A 23524-nucleotide genomic window follows, 5' to 3' on the forward strand; every position below is an offset into this window, starting at 1 on the left:
ATAAAAATGTTAAGAATATGTCCACTACTGATATTTTCCATCTACATATATTCAGCACTTAGTCTAGCGCACCAAAATATTGTTGTTTATGTTTTTTTATTTCTTAAGCCGTTCAGGAGTATAACATTTCATTGAAGATCTACCACATGCAACCTGTTTTCAGTACTATTTAGTTTCATCATATTTATCTGTACAACAACAAACTGATGAATAAAAAGTTTTAAAATAAGAAACAAGTAAAAACTGTTCCAATATTGTAAAAAAAAAAAAAAAAAAAGACAATATAAATTGCTAGTAATACCTCTATTTTGTGAAATAAAGACGTAATTTTAATATCGACACATGACATCGATGCACAATTTGTCTTCGCGGGCCACATAAAATGGTGTGGCGGGCCGTATCTGGCCCCCGAACCTTATGTTTGACACCTACAACACACAATACAACTATAGGTCAGTAAAAACTATAATTCTGAATAGCACCAGTGTAACATACTTCAGTCTCAAGCAGCAGCAATAATATTTACAATCTGTTCTCCTCATTCTTTCTTCCCATCCTCGATGTGCCCTTTGTTTTCCCCACCCTATCCTCCCTTTTTTGAGCAGCAGTCATCGGGTAATAATCTCTAGACACGTTTCTGCGACGATACTATGCGCACGATGCAGTGCAGTTGGCGCAGCGCGATCACGACGTGCGTCCAATAAAATCCGCCAAAATGTAAGCGTACGTCTCCTCCTCGCTCGAGTCCATGCGCGTTGTTTATCTACTCCTGACTCCCCCGATGCTGATGCAGTGGCGGTGCGCCATAGGTAAAAAAAGAGGAAGAGGAGCCGCATCTCAAAAGCCTTCCAGTCTACTACAGCAGACACTCTCGCCGTATAGGATGTGTTTTTATTCGCTGCCCTTCTCCATCCTTTCTCGGTTAAAGGCAACGTGGAAGACTGCAAAAGCTGCAAGATATTAAAGAAATATAGATTTATCTATAGAAGCCTGGACCTCCAAGATGAAATTTCCCAGTGAAAAACCAAGAAAACCAGGGAACAGCCCGTCACCAGGTTAGACTGTCAATTGTTTTTGTTTATGCATATAGGGAGTCCACTAAACTGATTAGTTTTGCTTGAACTTTATTTTAACTTCATTCTATGAAATGTCCATTTTCAAATTGCTGCAGTATGCGGCTCTTGCCTTAATACATGTGCATCCACGAATATTTTTCTACTCAGGTTTGGGAATGAAAAATGAATAAGAAAAAATACAGCAGTGTAGGTTCAGCCTGCATGGTGGAGTTTATGGTCAATAGCTGCGGCATATCACTTCCATTTAATTAAATTAATATTTATATAGTAAAAGCAGAAAATTGGTGAGAAAACAATTGCCAATCCAATGGCTTCAGTGTGGCGCAGTGGAGAGATTTCCACTGCTGTTTTGTATTTAGCATTACCTCATCCACTATGGGTACATCCTCCTGAAATCTTGCATGAATGTCACGTCCTATCACAGCATCTTCATGTTCATCCAGCTGTGGCAGGTTCTGATATTGTAGACATATATGATGAATTTCAACCTCTTTTTGAATCAGATGTCTTTTGGGAAAATGGGAAAATTGTAGCCAGGCACATTGCAACCGAATGATTACGTAACTCGAAGTAATCGAACAATCGTGGTAGGTGTCACTCATATGCGACAGAGTGGTCACAATTCACCATATCATTCCCCTGACAGGAAATGCATATACTTACTAGAAATATCAAATTACACTGCTGTCATTTTTGGAATAATTTTTGGAAATACACAATCACAATTCCACTGCATTTGTGACACAGTAAAGAGGCAAAGTGTGTTGTTGATAGGTGTGAGATTTGGCAACATGCTTCTTATACTACTGCATTTCTATGAGGAAACCAAAAGAGGTCAAATCAGTTACTAAATGCAGTATTTTGGAAAAAATTGGGAGATCTGAGAATTCCATGAATTTATTTATTTATTATTTTTATATGTAAATAATAGAAATGTATATAATATAATATATATACCGTAATTTTCGGACTATAAGTCGCACCGGAGTATAAGTCGCACCAGCCATAAAATGCCCAAAAAAGTGAAAAAAAGCATATATATGTATACAAGTCGCTCCTGAGTATAAGTCGCCCCCCCCACCCAAACTATGAAAAAAAACGCGACTTATAGTCCGAAAATTACGGTACAATAATATATAGAATGTTTGTATTATATAGTTTATATATAATTTTATATATATTATTTTATATCTTTTTATATTATATTTTTTTGACAGATACATTGTTAGTAGGCCTTTTGTTTGTTTTTGTATTCTGATTTAATCCTCAAGAGGTGGTAACAAGTCACTGTATTTTAATAAAAAGATGCAACCGTCAGAAGGCTACACTTAACCATGCTGGCACCACTTTTTTTTTTTTTTCGGGAGTTATTCACCTGCTATGTGTAATGTGCTTCAAACACAAGGCAGGGTAAGGTCAGGACACTACTCTGATATAAAAGGACAGTCATTTAGCTTCTTTTGTCAGTTAGCATTCAAGGCGACCATGGGTAAGTGTTCGGAAAGTCAATTGTTGACACTATTTTTCTTGGTAAATGTTTTTAGGGAAAATATTGAGTTGGAGTATTTTGTCGCATAATTATTCTCATACATTTTTCTTATATCTAACCGAGTGGTGAAGGTTTGCAATTGTGTGCGCACGTAGCGAAGGTTTTCAATTTGTTTTCAACTTTGGGAATATCTACTGAATGTCTTTCCAACTATTTGAATTATTTTCAACATTGAACAAACCTGATTAAAGAAAAATTTGCTACGTTTGCTTTATCTTATAAACCTTTGACGCTCAGTGAGATACAGGCTTTAGATGAGAACTTACAGGTTGTATAACAAGACAGTTACTGCATATTAAAGCTGTTAAAGGGTGCATTATATTGTTTTGTGGGAGCTCTGATAGAAAAACAGATAGTGGTCGTGATGCAAATGTCAGTTTTACCACAGTTAGTGAAACAGTTGCTGTCCTGCCAATTTATATCCTATGCCAAATTGAAAATTCATCTGTTTCATATCAGAATGTCAATTTTTTTCCCCCTTATGTTTCTTCAGCGGCAGTTCAGACCAATTTGGTCCCACCCAAAAAGATGCAGCCAGGTATGCTTCAATCCAGCCTGGTGCATGCCAGCGTGGCTACCATGCAAAACCCAATGGGCTGTTCTGTACCCCGACTCTCCATCTCCCGGCCCACGAGCATGGTAGCCAGCATGGAAGCAGTAGCAGAAGGTGCAGCTCCTTTTACCATGATGAAACTTAAGACGGTTCTGGCGGTTTTTGTGGTGGTGGTGGCCTACTTGGTGGCAGGAGGACTGGTGTTCCAAGCACTAGAGCAGCCATTTGAAAACAACCAGAAGATCACCATCACAGCAGAGAAGGCAGCATTCCTTCAAAAACATCCCTGTGTGTCCCCAGATGAGCTGGAGGCCATCATCAAAGTAAGACCAGACACCGATCGATACTCCAGTTTTACCTCAGCAGGAGAGGGAGGAAATTAAAGCAAGTGAAATCTTAGCTTCTAATCGATCAGACCCCATTATCGTCAACACATCGTGCCGTCATTCTGTAATTCGATAAAACCACACTTTACCTTGAAAAAATAAAATAAAATGGCTATTCGGGGATGAAACTACCTGGAAGCAATTTTAGTTTAAATTAAAATGATCATGGATTGAATGATTATTAATAAGTAGATGAAATAGTCCTTTAGTAAAGCGCTCACTTGAGGAAAAATACCTTTTCACTCTGTGTCATCATTTTATAATCCATTCATTCCTTATTCCAAGTATAGAACTGGAAAAAAAAAATTCAACTCTGGTGTTTTGTTTTCTCGGAGCCAAAGTCTTGGAATAAACAGTCCAAAATAGCTTTGTAGCGTCATGTGACCATAACAGCCGCCGGCACATTGCTTCAAATCTACTATTCATGTATTTATAAGCACCTTTTTTCAGATATGTAAAATTGCTGCCTCCTTTACAGTCATGGTTTATAATTCAAGATGATTTGTTGCATAAATTAACCTTTCTGTCTTGCTTGTTCTCTCTTTGGAAATGTCAAATCTGATCATTTCCATATTGCTTTTTTCTGTTCATGCAATCCTTAGAAAAGGTGAATCATTATATTGCACTTGAAAGCAGGTTTATATCACTGCAGTAAATAATCTTACACCATATTACACCATTTCCCTTGAGGAAAAATATAAAAGCTATACTTAAGATATTATTGTCTTGAGACTTACCTCAAAGACAAGTTTTTATTGCATTTTTATGAGGTGCTGATGTATTGTGATCTCATAATCCTATTCCCGACTATCCATCCGTTTTCTGTACCACTGAGTCATAGGGAACTGGAGCATAGTTAGTCAACCCCAACGTCAACCCACTATACGTTCTAAAATGGAATAAACTATTTATACTGACTCTCTCTTGACTTCTCTCCCCAGCACTCTGTTGATGCTGTGAATGCTGGGGTGAATCCTGTGGGTGATACTTCTTATAATTCTAGCCACTGGGATCTGGGTAGTGCCTTCTTCTTTGCTGGAACAGTTATCACAACTATAGGTACAATGAAATATTCTAAAGCATAGGTGTCAAACTCAAGGCCCGGGGGCCTTATACGGCCCACCACATCATTTTGGTTGACCAGTTTTTACTCGTCCGATTTGAAAATGAGTTATTTGTCAGTTTGTTTTGTAGCTTTTACTGTATATAATATGAGGTGCTCACATATTTATTTGGATTGACAGTCATAATAGCCCTCCGAAAGAAGCTATGACTACAATGCGGCCCGTGAAAAAAATGAGTTTGACACCCCTGCCATAGTTAAATAATGTACTTGCTCATGGAGTATGTTTATCCATTTTATGTTAGCAGCAAAGAGGCTGAATCGCTAATGTAGCCACTGATATATTTAACCGTGGGAGGACCAGCGACCAGATTGGGCTACCAAAACATGGAGATGCTGGGAATCGATCCCAGGACCTCATGCATGCTAAGCATGCGCTCTACCACTGAGCTACATCCCCATTTGCTAGCATTAAACAGAAAGTCAAAATGGCCCTCCGAAAGAAGCTATGACGAAAAAGTGACAGTTTGAGTTTCTAAAGCATAGGTGTCAAACTCAAGGCCCGGGGGCCAGATACGGCCCATCATCATTTTATGCGGCCCGTGAAGACAAATTTTGCATCGACTTTGTGTTATTACTAAAATTACAAATTGTTTTCACTTTTAAAAAAAATTGAGATATTGCTTCCAATATTTACAACCATTTTAAAAACAACAGTTTTTACTAGTCTCTGATTTGTATATTTGTATAAAAAATGATCTTGACCTTATCTTCCCTTTTCATAGGGTATGGTAACATCGCTCCAAGCACTGAGGGAGGAAAAATTTTCTGCATTCTATATGCAATATTTGGCATCCCACTCTTTGGATTCCTCTTAGCAGGGGTTGGTGACCAGCTCGGGACCATATTTGTCAAAAGTATTGCCAAAGTTGAGAAGATGTTTCGGGTAAGTTAAATGTAGTATACAATATATATATTTATATATATAGTATTGGGGTTTTTTTACGCAGCCAAGTTTCAGATAAAGGCATAATAAATAAGACTAAGAAAAATAATATAAAAACATTATTATTGGACCATTTTGTTATATGTAATATAACACCCAAGTTTCAGATAAAGGTATATAAAATAAGACTAAGAAAAATAATTTAAAAACATTATTATTGCACCATTTTTTTATTGTGTGTGTGTGTGTGTGTGTGTTTGTGTGTGTGTGATTTCTCCTGGATAGAACAAACACAACCAAATCAGTCAAACTAAAATCAGAGTAGCATCTACCCTCCTCTTCATCCTGGCTGGCTGCATCCTGTTTGTGACCATCCCAGCTGTGATCTTCAAATACATCGAAGGTTGGACAGCTCTGGAGTCGACATATTTTGTCGTCATCACTTTGACTACTGTTGGAATAGGAGACTATGTGGCAGGTGAAATGATTTTCTGTTGTAACTAAAAAACCTAAATGAGTGACAATGCTTATGTGTCTGAAATATTTTTGTTACATTTGTTTCTTTTAGGCGGAAATCGGAGGATTGAGTACCGCAAGTGGTACAGACCACTTGTGTGGTTTTGGATCCTGGGTGGTCTGGCCTATTTTGCTGCAGTGCTCAACATGATTGGCGACTGGTTGAGGGTACTATCCAAAAAGACCAAAGAAGAGGTATTCACTCAGATCTTTTACATCAGTGGTGTCAAATTCATTTTTGTCGCGAGCCGGATTGTAGTCATAGTTTATAACACATGAAGTCGATGCACAATTTGTCTTTGCGGGCCACATAAAATGATGTGGTGGGACGTATCTGGCCCCCGGGCCTTGAGTTTGACACCTACGTTTTACATCATTCAGTGGTATTTTGAATTGGTTTAGAAAGAATTATTTTGCAACACGGGAAGGTAAACAGGTGACCTTCAGTTGAATATGTCTGCTGGATTGTCTTTCGAAACATGTCAAATGCACTAATAAACAGATAAATAAATAATAATCAATAATTTGTGTCTTGTTATGCCAAGGTTGGGGGAATCAAGGCTCACGCAGCAGAGTGGAAAGCAAATGTGCGAGCAGAGCTAAGAGAGACAAGGCGGCGTATGAGTGTTGAGGTCAGCGACAAACTACAACGAGCTGCCACGATCCGAAGTATGGAAAAACGACAACTTGGCTTGGATCAACGTGCGGTGTCCATGGATATGCTTTCTCCAGAACGCAAAGCCATCTTCAACAGTCTAGACACCAACAGCTACAAAACCTCCTCCCACGAGAGTATTGACACTAAATTGAACAATCTTCGACTAAAGGGCACTGACCAGTGCGACCCTCAGTCCAACCACCAAACCACATCTGAGGACAATATTTTTAATCGCCTAAGTTCTGTCACCAAGTTGGCAAAACGCAACAAGAATAGAGACTTGAAGAAGAACATCACAGAAGAAACTCGTCGTCCTCATAGCGAAGCTTATGGTTGGATGACGGCCGCCTTTGATTGTAGCACAACCGTTATGAACGAAGAGAAGACCAGGGATGACGAACACGAAGAAACCGAAGACAAAGAGTGTAATACAAGCTTGTCTGAATTTCCGTTGTTTGTAGAAGCTTACAAGTCACATAATGGGCTTATTGTTGAGCAAACCAAAGAGAACAAAAATGATGAAACACTTGAAATGAAAGAGCTAGATATTCAGATGAGTCCATAAGAGTGTGTTTGGTGAAACAATATGTTTTAAAATGTCACCATTTGTGCCTTGGGTTTTCTCTTTTACCACGATGTGCTTAAGCAGGAATAATGCCTGCCTCTTTGTGCTACAGTATATGTATACTGTTCCGTCGACGTGCAGTAATCACTGTGCCCTAACGATATGACTCATTAAATTGGCTTCACCAAGATCCAGTGTAATAATGCAAAATATGCTCATTGATTGTGCATTTTTAATTTGTCAAGTGATACCAGATCACTTAAGTCAGCTCCCAACTACCGCGTCAAAGGATAGCAATTTTAATTGTGTTTCTAAGTTCATCCAGTTCTACCAAGTCACGTTATTATTTAGGGGTGTAGTATATATAAACATAATATATGTTTATAAATGGATGGTTAATTACATTTTGCGTCCTCGCACTTATGGTATTTGCAAAGATTGTGTTGAAACATTCTCTAATTATAAAATGAACTTGTCAGTTCATAGTTGAAATTTTAGGAACTACAGTGATCCCTCGCTACTTTGCGTTTCGTTTATCGCGGCTTCACTACAATGCGGATTTTTTTTCAAAATTAAAAAAACATTTAAAAGTCAAAATAAAACTTCTAAAGTGAGGAAACATATGTCTAACCTTTAGGACAATGTCGTATTGTTCCGAATGTTCATTTACATTCTTTTAGAAGTCCGTTTTCACGTATTAGCACGTGAATTAGGATCTTTCCGCTAACTCGTTAGCTTGCGCAGTACTTCTTGTTGGTGACCGTACTTCGCGGATTTCACTTTTTGGAACCAATTATCCGCGATAAACGAGGGATTACTGTATGTTTATGATTCCAAAAATGAAAAATTTATAGTTATTTTCTTTCCCCAATTAGATAAAGTTGCTTTGAGATTTTACCCTTCTGGCAGTTTGCCATTTTCTCATTATTTTCACCCATCCAGGTGCTATCGCCGTTCAATCTTAAATACAAGAGAAAATTGTCTTTTTCTCTAATGAATTAAAACAAAAACATGACTGCGATCCAGAATGTATAAACACAAACAATCTCCTACAGGTGCCAGACTAAGTTTGGAAACGAAGCAAATGAAGTCTTCAATGTGCAACAGGAAACAGAAACACTTTGTTTTCAGTGCCTGACTCCTGAGCGTTTGTACTGATCCAGTGTCAACTTTACCAGACCATGTACCACAGGAACTGTTAGTTAGTTGTTGGGTGCTAAAGGGCAGTTTTACAGATTTCCAACCCCCTTCCTACCTGTGCGTCTACCGTAATCACCTGCTCCCTCTTGTTAACCGTTGTGTATTTAAACCCTGCCCGCTTGTTTCTCCTTCTCGGTTCACCATGTTCATGTTATTGTACTACTCTGTTCACATTGCCACCTGACTGTGTAAGTCTGACTATTCTTCTCACCTGATTGTTATCTGTTGGCATGGCTCGCTACCTGTCGGCTGTTACCTGTTTCTGTTATTGATCCAAGTGGACGTCCGTTGCCGACCGAGCCTTATTCGAGCTGCTCTGACCCAGTTATTCCTGCTCCCCACTACCCCTTTCCCCGTCAATAAACATTGGTCCATCAGTATTTGGTCGCCCTGCTCCGATCTGTGACACACAGACTATTAAATATGGTTTATATTTAGTTTATTAGAGATGCATGCTAACCATCACACATTTATCCAGGCCAGAGAGACTGTATATAGTGTGTGTACAGTAATCCCTCGTTTATCGCGGATAATTAGTTCCAAAAACCACCCGCGATAAGTGAAATCCACGAAGTACGATCACCAACAAGAAGTACTGGGCAGGCTAACGAGTTAGCGGAAAGATGCTGATTCTCGATCGTGCTAACACGCGAAAACGGAATTCTAAAGGAATGTAAACGAACATTTGGAGCAATACTACATTGTCCTAAAGGTTAGACAATGTTTCCTCAATTTAAAAATTTTATTTAGACTTTTAAATGTTTTTTTTAATTTGGAAAAAAATCCGCTATGTAGTGAACGAAACGCGAAGTGGCGAGGGATCACTGTATATTATTGCCCGATATTGACACATCTATAGTTGTAGATGTTGGACTCGTGTTTAATAAAACAACACGGATATTGGCTACACAGTACAATTAGCACAAAATGGGAATTGGACACACAAAAATGTAACTTTCCAACACATTTAATACAAACAAAATTGTGTTGCCCAAACAGTGCCATTTATACAAGATAGGAAACATAATTAGTTAGCAAGGTTAGTATACCGTGTGAAATTGGACGCTATGTTCCAAATGTATACTTTGAGTGTTTCAGTTTGATTAATGGCATTAATGTGGTTGTAACAAAAGCTTAAGTTGTTATATTTTTCCTCATTCTTGTTATTAATATGGCAGTTGGAATTTTTTTACTGTTGATTCACAGCCGGACAGGATCCTATGCTGACCGCTCCACTGACGAGAGATGCGTCACTGAAGCTTACACCACTGTTGTTGATCCTCAGGTTCCTCATACAACCTACATAAGGCTCCTTGCTTACATGGCTGCCTGCAAGGGAGAGATCTGAAAGGTAGAGAAATCTTTAAAAACTTGAAAAGATGAAAAAAGTACTAACATTGGGAGATAACTAACCTGGGGCTCCACCAATAAAAATCTTCCCGGTGATTGGAGAATGAAGATTAAGAGACCCATCCACACTGTGGACCTCTTGGTCTACTTGCAACTTCAGTTTGTTCATATCTTTCATCACTGTGATAAAGTTGGATAGGTAGTCATAAAAGAGGACAGGATCAATATGAAAAAATGTGGAATTAAAAAATAAAATGAGATATAATCTCATGCTTCCTTTCAGGCATGCATTTCCTTTACAAAATATGTTCTGCTTATGAGGAAATTCTTAAATGCATTTTGACCACAACATAATACTCACCTGCAATTCTATGCCAGTGCCCAGCACACAGAGACTGTCTTGGAGAAACTGTTGCCAATAATTCCTCCGTCCCATCAATTAAAACAGCTACGACCTGAAAAATATATTCTGTTCATTTCAACAATTTTAAGATTTCGAACAAGGATATTTTCAATTTATTTTGAAATGTATGGTAGCATAGTCAATGTGTGGCGTATACTTACTGCTCCTTGATTAATGTATATTGAAAAATAACCCTCTGCTATGGGCACATGGAGAAGTACACCTGATGTCACACGGGGTCGCACCTCCATTTCTAGCTGAAATCTAGGTCCCAAGTCAAGTATGTCTAAAAGATAGAAGTAGGCAGAAGAAAGAAATTCTGTGAGGTTGACTTGACATAAAGATGTGTCAGGTGTCAAACTTAAGGCTCGAGGGCCAGATCTGGCACGCCATACTGTTTTATGTCAAGGGTTTAAATACTGGAGAGCAAAAGGTTACCCAAAAGTATGAAGCCTCCTTGCTCTGCAAAAAATGTTCCTGCCTCAGTAGGTCCCTCAAAACATGGCGTGACCCCAAATGTTTCATCCGCTGATGACAACCGGTGTCCATTGAGCTGAATATTTCTCAAACAGCCAGAAAAGCTGTTTACTGAGTTACTCTAAAGAGAAAAAAATATATATATAAAAATATTTTGATTTATCTAGCATTTAGATATATATTGAATATATGAAATAATTATTTCTTTCAGGTCCTTTTCAATAAATACCTTGATCACCATATTTTTCCATATTGGAGTAATGGATATGCAGTTAAAAAAAATAAACAAATCCATACCTGAATATTTTTCTGCGCTCGCTTTGGAGGTACGCCTCCAAAATAGAGAGGACTGCTGACATGCCAGGGCACAACTTTGCCCATAACTCTGTCCTCCATCACTGTGAGCCCATCGATGATCAATTTTCCCATATTTCCATTACGTATGAAAATCACCTTCAGAAAGGAAGCAGAAGTTATTGTTACTGTACAATTTTATATATTATATTTTATATATTATATATTATATTTTATATGATATAGTATATTATTTTTATTTACAATGATCATTGCAAAACTGAAAAAATATATATTACACAAAATAGCTCTGCTCTGGAATAACACGATGAACTTACATTATGCCATGCTCCATCATTGTAATTTCCGTTGCTCCAGATTTCCACTCGCTGATTACCTACATTGAAGGCGTATACAAGTCTACCATTGGCCAGAAAGAGAGTCATAAAATTGTTCTCTTGGATGTCAGATATATAAAAAATGAGGCCAAATGATGTGTTGGTCTTTAGGGATAAGGAAAAGTTGGACCTGGGAGGAAAACAGTGACATATTATATTTTTAGAGAAAGCTTTTAAGATACTTAAGAATCCTCGGAAGACTTACTTATGAGAAAAGGATTTGGGGAGCTCTTTGTAGTGCTGCCTACTGTTTGCAAAGCTCCCATATTGGTAGGCATGTTGTGTTGCTTGGTGACTTGCAAGATGGCAGGGAGCAATGCTCACTTCACTGTCACTTCTTAATTTGTGGATGGATTCATCCCTGTTAACCTATGGCAAATTATATATTGGATTTTTGGGCTAAATTAGAAATTAATTCAAATATATCGGTTTACTGAAATTCTTTTAATTCATTTTTTTTTTTTTTACCTTACGAGATTGCCTACGTTTGGCTATATAATCGTCATCTCTGTTTCTCGGTGAAAGAGCAGCAGGTGGCTTTTGCACTGGACAGTCTTGCAGGAAGGTTTGGACATTCTCGGTGTAGCGCTGGAAGTCTTCCGGCTCAATATCTCGGTCTTGCCTACATAAAGACACAGAAAAATAAATATTTCAATCTGTTTTTGTTACTAATTGAAAGAATCAATTTTAGCATTTCAGGCAATTAATATTTTTTGCAGTCTTCAACCGATTTGCATGTAGGTCATGCATCTTATGTTAAGAAGTGATCTACCTGTTTATGTAGGCATAAGTAATGCAGCCTGTAAAGTTCTTTAAGATACCACTTGGTGATCCCCCAAAGTAGAAATTCTTTACTGTCGAATCAGAAGTGAGTCTTGTGGCTGATTGTGGCCGTTTCTTCTCCTGCTTGTCTTTATCGTCCACCAATAATAAATACCTCGGGTGAAAAGAAAACACTTGTATTGAGTCTCAATCAGTATTTAGCTGTAAACCCATAAAATAACTAAAAATGCAACAGAATAAAATGTAGCAGAATAAAAATAGTATTATTTGACCACACCCATCAAAAAGTATAGCAATTCTTTGCATAAAAAAAAAAAGTTTCATTAAAGTAAAATCAAATGCTTACTTGTGATTATTCACCGAGGCCAATAAAAAGTGTGTATTTCCATCATTGTAGTGTTTCTTATGTGATTTTACTCTTGTTCCACGAGTGTTCATCACCACTGCTCCGTTCTCAAGGGAAATGCTGAATTCGTCCGGCTAAAGCGGTAAAAATGCAAAAAAAAATCAAATTATTGCTAATAATAGCACCAGCAACTAAAATAAGAAATGTTGATGAAATAAATTTAATTTTAAATAGTGTGTTAATACCCCTTCATTGTGATAGAATAATAATCCACTGGATTGAACGGTTCTAAAGTTGAGGCCTCCTTCAAAATTGTCAAATGGTGTCATCTTTGCTGAAGATCCCAAATAGCTCTCGCCCATGAAATAGGCTTTATGAGATGCCTGGAGAAAAAAAAAAGAACATGTCACACAGTTTATTACAGAAAAAATGACTAAACATAGCACTTACAAAGGATTCCTCGGGGCAGCCACTACTGATGCCAATGGTGCCAGGCTCCTCTAAGAGGTTAAAGTCTTTTTTCTGGAATAGGAAGCCTTTGACACAACCTTTGAGACCAACCACAGCAGATAACTCGGACCTGTCAAGAAAGACATATCGCTGTATTTTTGTGCCATCTACCTCAATCTTGCAAAAGTTTTTTGTTTCTGTTAAACCCATTTTTTGTTTCACACATTTTAACTGTCCAGCAAATACATGAAAATGTTACAAATTGGCATTAAAAATGCTTGAATTTAGCTTGTTTTCTAATTACCGTACTTTCCGCACTATAAGGCGCACCTAAAAAAACTCAAATTTACTCAAAAGCCGACAGTGCGCCTTAAAATCCGGTGCGCCTTATATATGGACCAGTGTGGATTCGTGGATGAGGACTAACTTATTAAAGTAAGCTTTACGTGTTTATTTTGTGTGTTGTGTGATATTAACGTGTGAGCAACGTTGAGTTATTGATATACTGTTATTGTTTTCACTATTTCGAGTGTTACTATATTGGGATTGCATTAACGTTTGAGCAAGGCTGAGTTATTTATTCTATGCGCCTTATAATCCGGTGCGCCTTATATATGGACAAAGTTTTAAAATGGGCCATTCATTGAAGGTGCGCCTTATAGTGCGGAAAATACGGTAATGAGGTTTATGTACTGAAATTCACATTCTCTGTCTCGCATTCGACTGCATAAGCAAGCATGTTTTTGGCTGCAGAATTTTTTTACTCACCTAGATAGGAGAATGTTTGAGGGTGCTCCACCTATGTAGATGTCTGAGAATGGCAAAGTAGTTTTTGGATTCTCCAAAGATTTAACATGACTCTTGTCCACCAGAAGGATAACTTTCTTTGACTGATGATAGATCACTGAGATCTGTACCATGAGTCAAAAACAGGGAACATATTAGTTGGAATTAAAATTAGCCTAATTATCTTGTGCATATTATTAGACCAATTAAAAAAAGAAAAACGTACCTCGTGGTATCTTGCATCATTTATTTTTAGCTTTGGTATATTATCCTCCAAAAGTTTTGGCCCATCATTGAATCCAAAATCATACATTAGGCGTAAAAATCCATTTTTTATTTCTAAAAGGAAAAATTTATCCTGGGAAAATCAAAGCAACAGTAAACAGTTTTTTCAATGTCAGGGTGTCTCCTGAGTATTCATTCCTAAAGTTTGCACTTACCGCATTGACCATGATGAAAAGCACACCATTGTTTGCGACGGTTCGCACTGAAATATCAAATCTTGTGACGTAACCAAACTTCCCCCTCCGTTCTATGTTATTGATCAGTGCATAGCCCTTTCCGTCAAATAAATAGCTTGCAATACGGCTCTGTGAAAAAGCCAGTTTGTACCTGCAATAACAAGAAAAAACTGGGATATAAAACTCCAACATTCACTAAGAATGCACTAAACTGAAAGAAAATACCTGGAACATGGTGGTGATGCAACCACGTCCATCTTGTGAGTGCTCTTGAAATTATATAAACTGATCACATCATTGTTCAGGGAGGCCAACTCAATGCAGCCCACAAAGGGAGCCAGAGTCAAAGGTGGTGGGAGCTGAAGTGAAATAATTCAAATAAGGAAATTATTCAATATCATGTTGATTTGTTTCTAGTTACAAATGAAATACCGTTGCATTCGGTGGGACACCCCCAATAAAGAACACCATGTCTTTTGGGTCAACGTCAAAAAGTGAGTCCGTTCCCGGAGCTTCGCCTTTCTGAATGAACTTCTGTTCATCTGTGGATCTCTGACTGGGGATTACTAGGTAGATTTTCCCATGTCGACCCAACCTGCCAAGAAAGAAAAGAAAACAGGAAATCATATTACCGCTGTGTTCTTTGAATTCAATTTTGCTTGACAGTACCTCTCTACTTTGATGTAGTTGAATACAGCAGGCCATTGGCTGACAGGTTTTGAGCTCAGTGGGATCTCAATGTATTCACCACCAAGTTTATACATGTACACAAGGTTGTCATTCTTGATGGCAAGTCCCATGTAGTCTTTCTTACCCTAACAGCAAGATACAAAAATATTGTAATATTACAAAAACTGCATTTCTTTCGTTTGTGCATCCACTATTAAATTACATTAGTATAATTACATGCTTACATTTTTGTCTCCAAGATATAAAATGAAACGGTCCTCTATTGGGTCTGTGTCTGGGTCAACTCTCATAAATAAGCTGATGGACGTCACTGCCCTCAGATCTTCCAAACTGGTATCAGCATGAATCTCCACTGATGACTGACCATTGAATTTCATAGACACTTGAACCTAGAATGGAAAATCAAATTTGACCTTCTGTTTTAGTTTCGATTTACATAATCGGAGTCAAGGGCTCCTTTGTTTGGAATCCCTTGTGTTATATTTTGGTGTCATACTTTCTTTACGAACCTTCTTTGCCACACTTCTGGCTTGGGCTATGAGTTCTCTGATTCTCATGACATTAGCAGTTATGTTATTGATAGGCTTCTTCTGCTCAACCACCTTAAGCTTATCCAAAAGTTCAGGAACAAGAAAATGGAGGTGATCCACTGTAAAGTACAGAACACTGAGCACGGCAAGAAGTGACTAGTTAAAATAGTTTAACAGTCTGTAAGATAACACACCTGATTCCTTTGCAGAATCAATGGCTTGCTCATAGGCAACTGTAGAGTATTTATTTTCGTTCAGATTCTTAGCCCATTCCTCAACTTTGTTACTGATGGGCGTAATTGTGTCAAGCACTCCTGCTGATCGGTTGAGAGTTCCCTGAGCCACCTTGAGTGCATACTCCAGTCGCTCGTTAGTTCTGACTAGAAAAGTTTGCAGAAGTTGTGGTAGATTAATTTATCTGTCCATATTGCTAGAATTATGGTTGACATAGACATAGAGAAAACCCAAGACCTAACAAGTGAAGTACATTCTCACAGCAATATCAAATGAAGCCCATTTTACTGGACTTTCTTCTACCTGTTTGAATTTCAGAAATATCCTGCACAATTTCTTCAAGTTTTTTGGTGTTTTTATCCAAGGTCTCTCTTGTCTCCTCAATGTATTTCAGCTTATCGACCACCTCGGCTTCTATCTCTGGAATTAGAATGATGAGAATGTGGAAAGAAATCGTACACAACAATGTCGGGCTATAACGTTTGAATGATGCCTACCTATTTGTTCGGAATGCAATGAAACAGACTCTTTGAAAACATTGTCGCATTTTACCACTAGATCATCAAGCTGCATGTTGATCCCAGTGACGGACTGAAACATGGAGAAAAAAAAATAAAGGTGATGAGCATGCAGCATATATTTATTTTAGATTCTGGCAACTTACCTCATTTGCTGTTTGGGATATATTCAAGGTCGTAAGTGATGTGATATTGGCGTCGTTGATGTATTTAGCTATATTGATGTAGACATTGGCAGCAGTTATGGCTTTCTGCACAAATCCGTTGGTATCACTATCTCGCAGGTCCCTGGAACAAATAGGTTAGCATATGTTATTAGCGTCATCTTCACGCACCACACAAAATTATATTGCGGGCCGTATCTGGCCCCCGGGCTTTGGGTTTGACACCCATGCTCTACTGAGACAATTTTCTTACTCTTCCAGTTCGGTGGCCTGTCGTTCAAGCTCTTCAGCATGCTCATCTGCCCTTCCAACCAATTCTGTGTCAGCAGATGAGAGGTCTTCCATCTTTTCCATCAGCTTTTGGCTGGCACCATCAATTGCAGCATGGTACTGTGTTACATTCTGTTTGGGAAAAGACAGAAACAAAGAAACCTACTTAAGCACTTATTAGTATGCAGCAAGTTTTATGTAAAAAAAAAAAAAGGCAATCCTACCTGGACTAACGTATCAATCTCATCCACATTATCTTGTGATTTAGATATTATCTTTTTGGCATTTTCCGTACTGTTCTGAATAGCTGTGAACTCTGTTGCCATCTTCAGCAGCGTTTCCTGAAGACAAAAAAAACATTGCAACGTTTAAACGCCAACAATAGAAGTAGATATTGGTTGTTATAAGAAATGGAAAAGTCAAAACTCATCTGCTGCATTACGGTGCGTTATAAAAGAAATCTTAATCGAGTGATGGCTCAACTAAAGAATCTGTCACAATCTGCTTGAACTCTGACTCACCTAGACAAGTCCATCAATATCTCTATTTTTAAAACGTAAAGACAATTTGTCATTTTAGTAATGACACAAAGTCAATGTAAAATTTTATCTTTGCGGGCCACATAAAATGATGTGATGGGCCATATCTGGCCCCCGGGCCTTAGATTTGACACCTATGACAAAGGTACATGCTATCCTTTTATCTATTTTCTTCTTTTTATCTATTTTATCTTATAAGCTTTGAGCTTGAGGAGGTATGCTTGCAAAGGGTAGGGACTACTACAAATGTACATATGCTTACTGTATGAAATTAAATAGTGTGCAGGAAAAAAACCTGGAAGAGATCCAAGAAAAGCAGCATTCATTTGACCCTAAAGGTCATGGGAAATTACCTCATTCCTCTGGAATTTGAGGACATTGCTGTTGTTCATATCCCGCGCCTTCTCAATTGTACTAGTTGCATTCTGGAGGAAGGACTGGGCGTCGGACAGGTTGGCCGTAAAGCGAGACAAATTCGACTTGAGCGGGGTGAGATGACCTTGCGTAATCAGTGACTTCTTCTCCAACTGACGAATACGCCTTAATACTAAATACAACCAAGAGGAGAATTGTATTACACTTAATAGATTATATTTCATTGTGCTGCATAATCATTTACAAAATATGCTTGTTTTTATTTTTAGTTTTGTTTCTTAACTCAAATAAATACACTTACAATCATGAGCTTCAGTTGACTCTTCAATGGTTAAAGGCCCTTGTGTGGACAAATCAAGATTCCTCATTCTGCTCACAACGCTTATCGCTTCATCTGTGTTTCTCCTGACCAACTCGGGGTCCGCTTCCTGGTAAACACTGTACAGCTCCCATTCATGGATCATTTCTGCAGACAAAAACAAAAATATCACAGTGTTATTGTGTGCTGGGGTCAGATTAAATCTAAGGCTTGGTTTTAAAAAACAATTTGAACAATGTGAATTTTGCATACAGATTATTAGACATTTTAAAAGTTAAATATAAACACAAATAAAACTATTAGATTATAAAACTGTCAATCAAGCAATGTTACCTTCAATGCGCATATTGAGGTCAGTGAGATTTTTGCTGAACTGTTTAGCTAGCATTAGAGTTTGCTGTGTTTCCTCATCAAGTTGGCTCCCCAGACTCTTTATTGTGCTTTCCTATCAATTTAAACATAAAGCAAAAAAGACACAATAAATTTAGCCATTGTGCGCTAAATTAACCTTTCAACCTTATCAATTGTGATTCAAGGGAAATTACCGATTTACTAAGTTTTTTCATGTCCGATACGACCTCCCGTGTTGACTCTTCCACTTCCCCAGTCTCTGTTTTTATTTCAGACAGTTTGTTTCTCCAGGTATGAAACTGATTCTGAAACACACAAGGAGATACATATTGTCAACCATTCAAAATGTTTATTTTTGTTTTTTGGGGTGCTAACACGCGAAAACGGACTTCTAAAGGAATGTAAACGAACATTTGGAGCAATACAACATTGTCCTAAAGGTTAGACACATGTTTCCTCAATTTAGAAATGTTATTTTGACTTTTAAATGTTTTTTTTAATTTGGGAAAAAAATCCGCCATGTAGTGAAGCCGCGATAAACGAAACGCGAAGTAGCGAGTGATCACTGTAATCTGTTTATTTACCTGCAGGTGTTGAGCTGTGTAGTTATAATATTTAACTCTGTCATTAACCGCAGCCCCAGTAGAAACGTTCAACACCCCAACCCTCAAATGGTCCAATGTTTTGTTGGACAGCCGCAAGTCTCCAATAACATGCCAGATACATTCATCGCAACCTGCAAAGAATTTAGATATGGTTGATCAAGGTTGAACATTTTGAAGGTGCTGATTTGTAGTTAACTCATCTTACTGATATTGCATAGGTTAACTGTTGCAGGCTCTGGTAGGCACTCTCCTGTGTGCATATCACAGTGACTGCTCTCACAGTCACACTCTGTAAAACAAAATGCATTGCATATTATATACATCATTATGGCTTTTGGCTCAAAGACCAAAAAATGTTCTACAGCTGTTAGAGATGGAAGGGCGGGGGAAGGAACTCATAAAACTGACTGAGAAGTGAGTTGTTACCATACGTTACCATTGGAGAGTAGCCACGGATCATTTATCAGTTAAACGGGCTTGAGAACAATTGCATGATGATTCAACAACTTACTCTTGCAGCCAGAGGGGCTATAATCCCAAAAGCCTGGAAGACACCTCTCACAGTAACGTCCTCCAGCGCCCGGGCGGCACAGACAGCTGTGAGTGAGGGAATGGCAGGTGGGACGGAGAGAAGCTGGCCTGCATTCACATCTCTGACAGCCTTGGCAGCTGGAGAAACCCGAGTAACCCTCCTGTAAAAGTAAGTGCAAAAAACAATGTTAGGACCTAGTAACTCATATGTGTCAAACCTAAGGCCCGGGGGCCAGATATGGCCTGTCAATTTATTTTATGTGTGCATCGACATTATGTGTCAATACTAAAATTACAAATTGTCTTATGCAACTATGTTGCTCCTATTTTTCTTCATCATCCAATTAACTCCAGAAATTAAATGATTTACTTTGATTGATTCATTCCCAGCTGCTTCAGGTTTGTCTTACCTCACAGCGGTCACAAAGTCTCCCAGTGACCCCTGGTTTACAGTGACACACTCCTGTCCTGTCATCACATGAGGATGTACCACATTTGTTGCACTCACACTCTGGGAGAGACATGGGACACACAGTATTGTGTTAGAGGTTGTGTAACAAGCATTGTGAAAAGTTTATTTTTGGAACTGCAAAACCTTAAAGAGAACCTTCACCTAATTAAAACCTGTTTGTGATATATTTATGTTGCTGAAATGAACTGTTTCATTCCAGTTGCCAAATGGGTCTACCTTCACTCAGGTTTATTATTGGAACATCACAAATTTAAATCAAAACATTTATTATGACCAAACCTCTGCAGTCCTTGGCACCGATGGCATCGCCGTAGAAACCTTGAGCACACCTCTCGCAATTCGGCCCAGCGGTGTTACTCCAGCAGTGCTGGCAATGGCCGGTTACATTGTGGCACCAATTAAAAATCAGGTTTGGGTCAGAGTTGCCATTACAGTCACATCGCTTGCAGGAACCACCAATTTTCATTGGCATGCCATAGTAACCCGGTGCACACCTGGAAAAATGAAGTTATTACCATAAAGCAAAAATCTCTTCTATGCATAATTCCTGCAATATGCAAAATAATCCTCACCTCTCACAGATATGTCCAGCATAACCCTCTTTGCACTTGCATCTTTGAATGTTACCTTGCCTGTCACAATGTACTGCAAAACTGGCCCAAAAAAATTGTTTAAAATATTACGCTTAGCAATGTTCAATATTTATATTGAGCAAAAATTACAGACAGGCATACTTATTTGAGGGAACAGAGAGAGGGCAGGCACAGGGTTTGCAGATATGGCGTCCAACCTGGCTAGGTGCTAGCATATAACCATCTTCGCACATTTCACAGAAATCACCCACGCTGTGATCGCTGCAATTCTGAAATACAATAAAATGCATGTATCCTTTAAAGTATTCCTATGTGCCTTTATTTACTAAAATAAATTAACTTTGTGTCTTTGAAACAAATATGTTAACTTACATGGCAAATTCCCGTGATGTCCTCACAGTGATCCGCATGGCCCTTGCAGTTACAAGGCAAGCATTTGTTTTGTTCACTAAGGAAAAATCCCTTCGCACACACCTAAAGAGTGGACAAGATTAACAATTAAAAAATATAGTGGATGAACAATGATTGTTTTGTAATGGGATCAGAGAGATAATTGCCCTCACACACTGGCAGAGCTAGACTAAATCTCGATTTAGCTTTTTGATTTTTTTTTTTAAATTAGACTTTGGGCTCCAAAATTTGAGAATCGCGTTAATCCGAAAAGCACCTTGTATAGAAAGTTTTCTTTTTTTTTAAGGTGTAAGCAGCCATACGGGTCATTTGTTACGTTAATAGGTCAGGCATGTTGTTGGGCAGCCGAAGGGGTCCATTTGAAAACAGCGTATCGTTTTTATTATGAGGAATCTCAACTCCAATTTCAGATATTCCATTGTCCACCCAAACAAGAAACCTTTTGAATGATTCTTCTAAAAAAAAACTAACCTAGTTATAAATCACATTTGCAAAACAGTATCTGTTGTTTACCATTTCTAAAGTCACCTAAAGTGTTTGGAACCGGTTAAGGCCTTGGCTCTTTGACCAGAGAATGACGTGTTAAACAGCTGCAGTGCTTACGCTGTAGAGAATGCATGGGAAGGGGGTTGAAGTGCTTATAGGAAATGCAACAGATGGTCAGGAAGTGTAGCTCTGCTCTAACGTGATCTAAATTCTAAATTTGAGTTTTACGCTCTGCTTTAGCATTGTGTACGTCTTTCTATAAATTGTAGGATTGGTCATTTGTTACACAAACATCTTTCTCTGACTGTTCTGATGCCAGCATTGTTTTTGGACTTGACATAACTGGTCTTTGTGTATTTTGTTGAACTTCCTACTGCTTTTTGTCATTTGATGTTCTTCTTCAGAAGTTTGTTTATTCCGGGCGAGTTCCGCCATATTGTTTTTCTTAATTATCTGTGTTTGTTCAATACTGCTGCTCATGTATACATTTCATGGACTTTTTAGTATACTGTATATAAATGTAATAATGTTAGATATAAAGATCACATTTCTATTGTTTGGAAATATTAGACATCATTCTCTTGGTGTGACGTTATGTGAATTTGGGGAGCACAGTCAGTATTCATTTCACATCGGTGTGTCCCTCCCACCATGTTCGGTCTGCTGGATAACAAAGATGACATTCAGCAAGTCGCCGTCTTTTAGAGAAAGTCACAGTCTTTCAATTGTTCGAACTTCTTTTATAGCCTGTGTCGCTGTGATTCAACTTCGGTATGCCATGAAGCTGAAAATAGTGTTAAACACAAAAACAAGTCAAGTTTCCGCTTTTTATTTTTAATTCTGTTTATCAAATGATAACAGTTTGATTATTAAATTTTGCATTAATAACCTCCTTCTTGTGATCTGTGGAGGGACACAAATGCAAACTTATTCATGGTAACTCCCCTGGAATGTCCTTCAAATGGAAAAAAAAAATGTCGGGTCATGAGAATGTCACCCTAACTGCTCACAGTCAGTCCGTGGGAGTTGAGCCATGCAGTCTGAAGACTCGGAGACATATGAAAAGTGAATAAATCCTCATCAGGCATGCAAGGAATTGTTTTTCCATATTTGGGAAAGAAGTCACTCTAAAATTCCTTTTTAACTAATGCCCAATATAAAATATGGGTATTGGCATGAAAACAAAACAGTGTAACATTTCATGACAACCTACCGAAAAGAAAAAAGTAAAACAGTATTAGTCAGGGTGGGGCAAATGAGACATGGCAGTGGTGAAAGCACTAGAAGATATTGAGGCTTTCAAAGTTTAATCATGCAGGAATCTCCAAAGCAAAACTACACAATCGGAAAATAGCACCAAAATGTACACTTATCAATATCCATCCTGCATGAACTGTCTCCACGATGAATACTGTGTCAAAATCAATGCTGACAAACACATGAAGTCAAATGTCTTACTTTCAATGATGTCTGTTGCTTTGTTCCAAATCTGACAGCAGACGATAAAGAGGCAATCCCGGTGAGAATGCCTAAAAGGCAGAGGTAGCAAATAGATTTAGGAGCCATAGCCTATTCTGTTTTGGCTTAGTTGGACTCCCTTCAATCTGTGTCTGTCCGTTAGACAGACAGTGGGAGAGTTTCTGCGTAGCTCCGTTTTTCCACTGCTCCAATGTCTTGATTTGTCACTCTGCCTAGTTCTGGTCCTGGCTGAGTAGAATAAACAAAGTTGTGTGAACTGCCTCCCTTTCTCTCTCTCTCTCTCGTTGCCAGCGCTGAATCTTCTCACTTGGTAAAACTGCCCTCCCCCACTGCCTGAGTCAGTGTGTCTAAATCACATGCAGATGGAAAGGCAGGAAAAAGGACCGAGGCAGGGGAGAGCAAGAGAAGACACTTGGGAAGTTTCCTATGTTCACTATACGTACTGTACAGGAACCCGAACGGTAGCACCAGATAGATAGATAGATAGATAGATAGATAGATAGATAGATAGATAGATAGATAGATAGATAGATAGATAGATAGATAGATAGATAGATAGATAGATAGATAGATAGATAGATAGATAGATAGATAGATAGATAGATAGATAGATAGATAGATAGATAGATAGATAGATAGATAGATAGATAGATAGATAGATAGATAGATAGATAGATAGATAGATAGATAGATAGAT

The 23524-nt window shown here is 38.3% G+C and overlaps 2 protein-coding genes and 1 non-coding gene across 3 annotated transcripts; 1 reads left to right on the forward strand and 2 right to left on the reverse strand.

The window, feature by feature from the left end:
• Window positions 1-826: 826 nt before the first annotated feature.
• Window positions 827-7724, forward strand: kcnk10a (potassium channel, subfamily K, member 10a). The gene is made up of 7 exons (XM_061270752.1): window positions 827-1055; window positions 3119-3501; window positions 4506-4623; window positions 5413-5573; window positions 5859-6051; window positions 6142-6284; window positions 6635-7724. The coding sequence occupies exons 1-7, from the start codon at window positions 1004-1006 to the stop codon at window positions 7310-7312; spliced, it is 1728 nt and encodes a 575-aa protein (XP_061126736.1). The 5' UTR covers window positions 827-1003; the 3' UTR covers window positions 7313-7724.
• trnaa-agc (transfer RNA alanine (anticodon AGC)) lies at window positions 5016-5087 on the reverse strand. Its single transcript has one exon. It is a non-coding gene; the product is annotated as a tRNA-Ala (tRNA).
• A 1739-nt stretch (window positions 7725-9463) lies between the features above and the next one.
• On the reverse strand, window positions 9464-23151 carry lama4 (laminin, alpha 4). Its single transcript, XM_061270750.1, has 40 exons — window positions 22807-23151; window positions 20824-20925; window positions 20593-20720; window positions 20431-20511; window positions 20138-20352; window positions 19797-19897; window positions 19367-19547; window positions 19061-19144; window positions 18835-18986; window positions 18445-18555; window positions 18233-18344; window positions 17882-18046; window positions 17559-17752; window positions 16891-17007; window positions 16650-16798; window positions 16379-16520; window positions 16212-16305; window positions 16018-16134; window positions 15675-15860; window positions 15460-15599; window positions 15175-15339; window positions 14930-15075; window positions 14693-14855; window positions 14486-14619; window positions 14240-14411; window positions 14026-14157; window positions 13782-13924; window positions 13014-13143; window positions 12809-12946; window positions 12564-12697; window positions 12207-12371; window positions 11903-12056; window positions 11640-11803; window positions 11375-11564; window positions 11040-11195; window positions 10704-10863; window positions 10427-10551; window positions 10224-10317; window positions 9926-10042; window positions 9464-9856 (listed from the first exon to the last, which is right to left on the reverse strand). The coding sequence occupies exons 1-40, from the start codon at window positions 22912-22914 to the stop codon at window positions 9702-9704; spliced, it is 5616 nt and encodes a 1871-aa protein (XP_061126734.1). The 5' UTR covers window positions 22915-23151; the 3' UTR covers window positions 9464-9701.
• Between the last annotated feature and the right edge of the window lie 373 nt (window positions 23152-23524).

The sequence above is a fragment of the Syngnathus typhle genome, linkage group LG22, assembly GCF_033458585.1.
Source record: "Syngnathus typhle isolate RoL2023-S1 ecotype Sweden linkage group LG22, RoL_Styp_1.0, whole genome shotgun sequence".
Classification (NCBI taxonomy): domain Eukaryota; kingdom Metazoa; phylum Chordata; class Actinopteri; order Syngnathiformes; family Syngnathidae; genus Syngnathus; species Syngnathus typhle.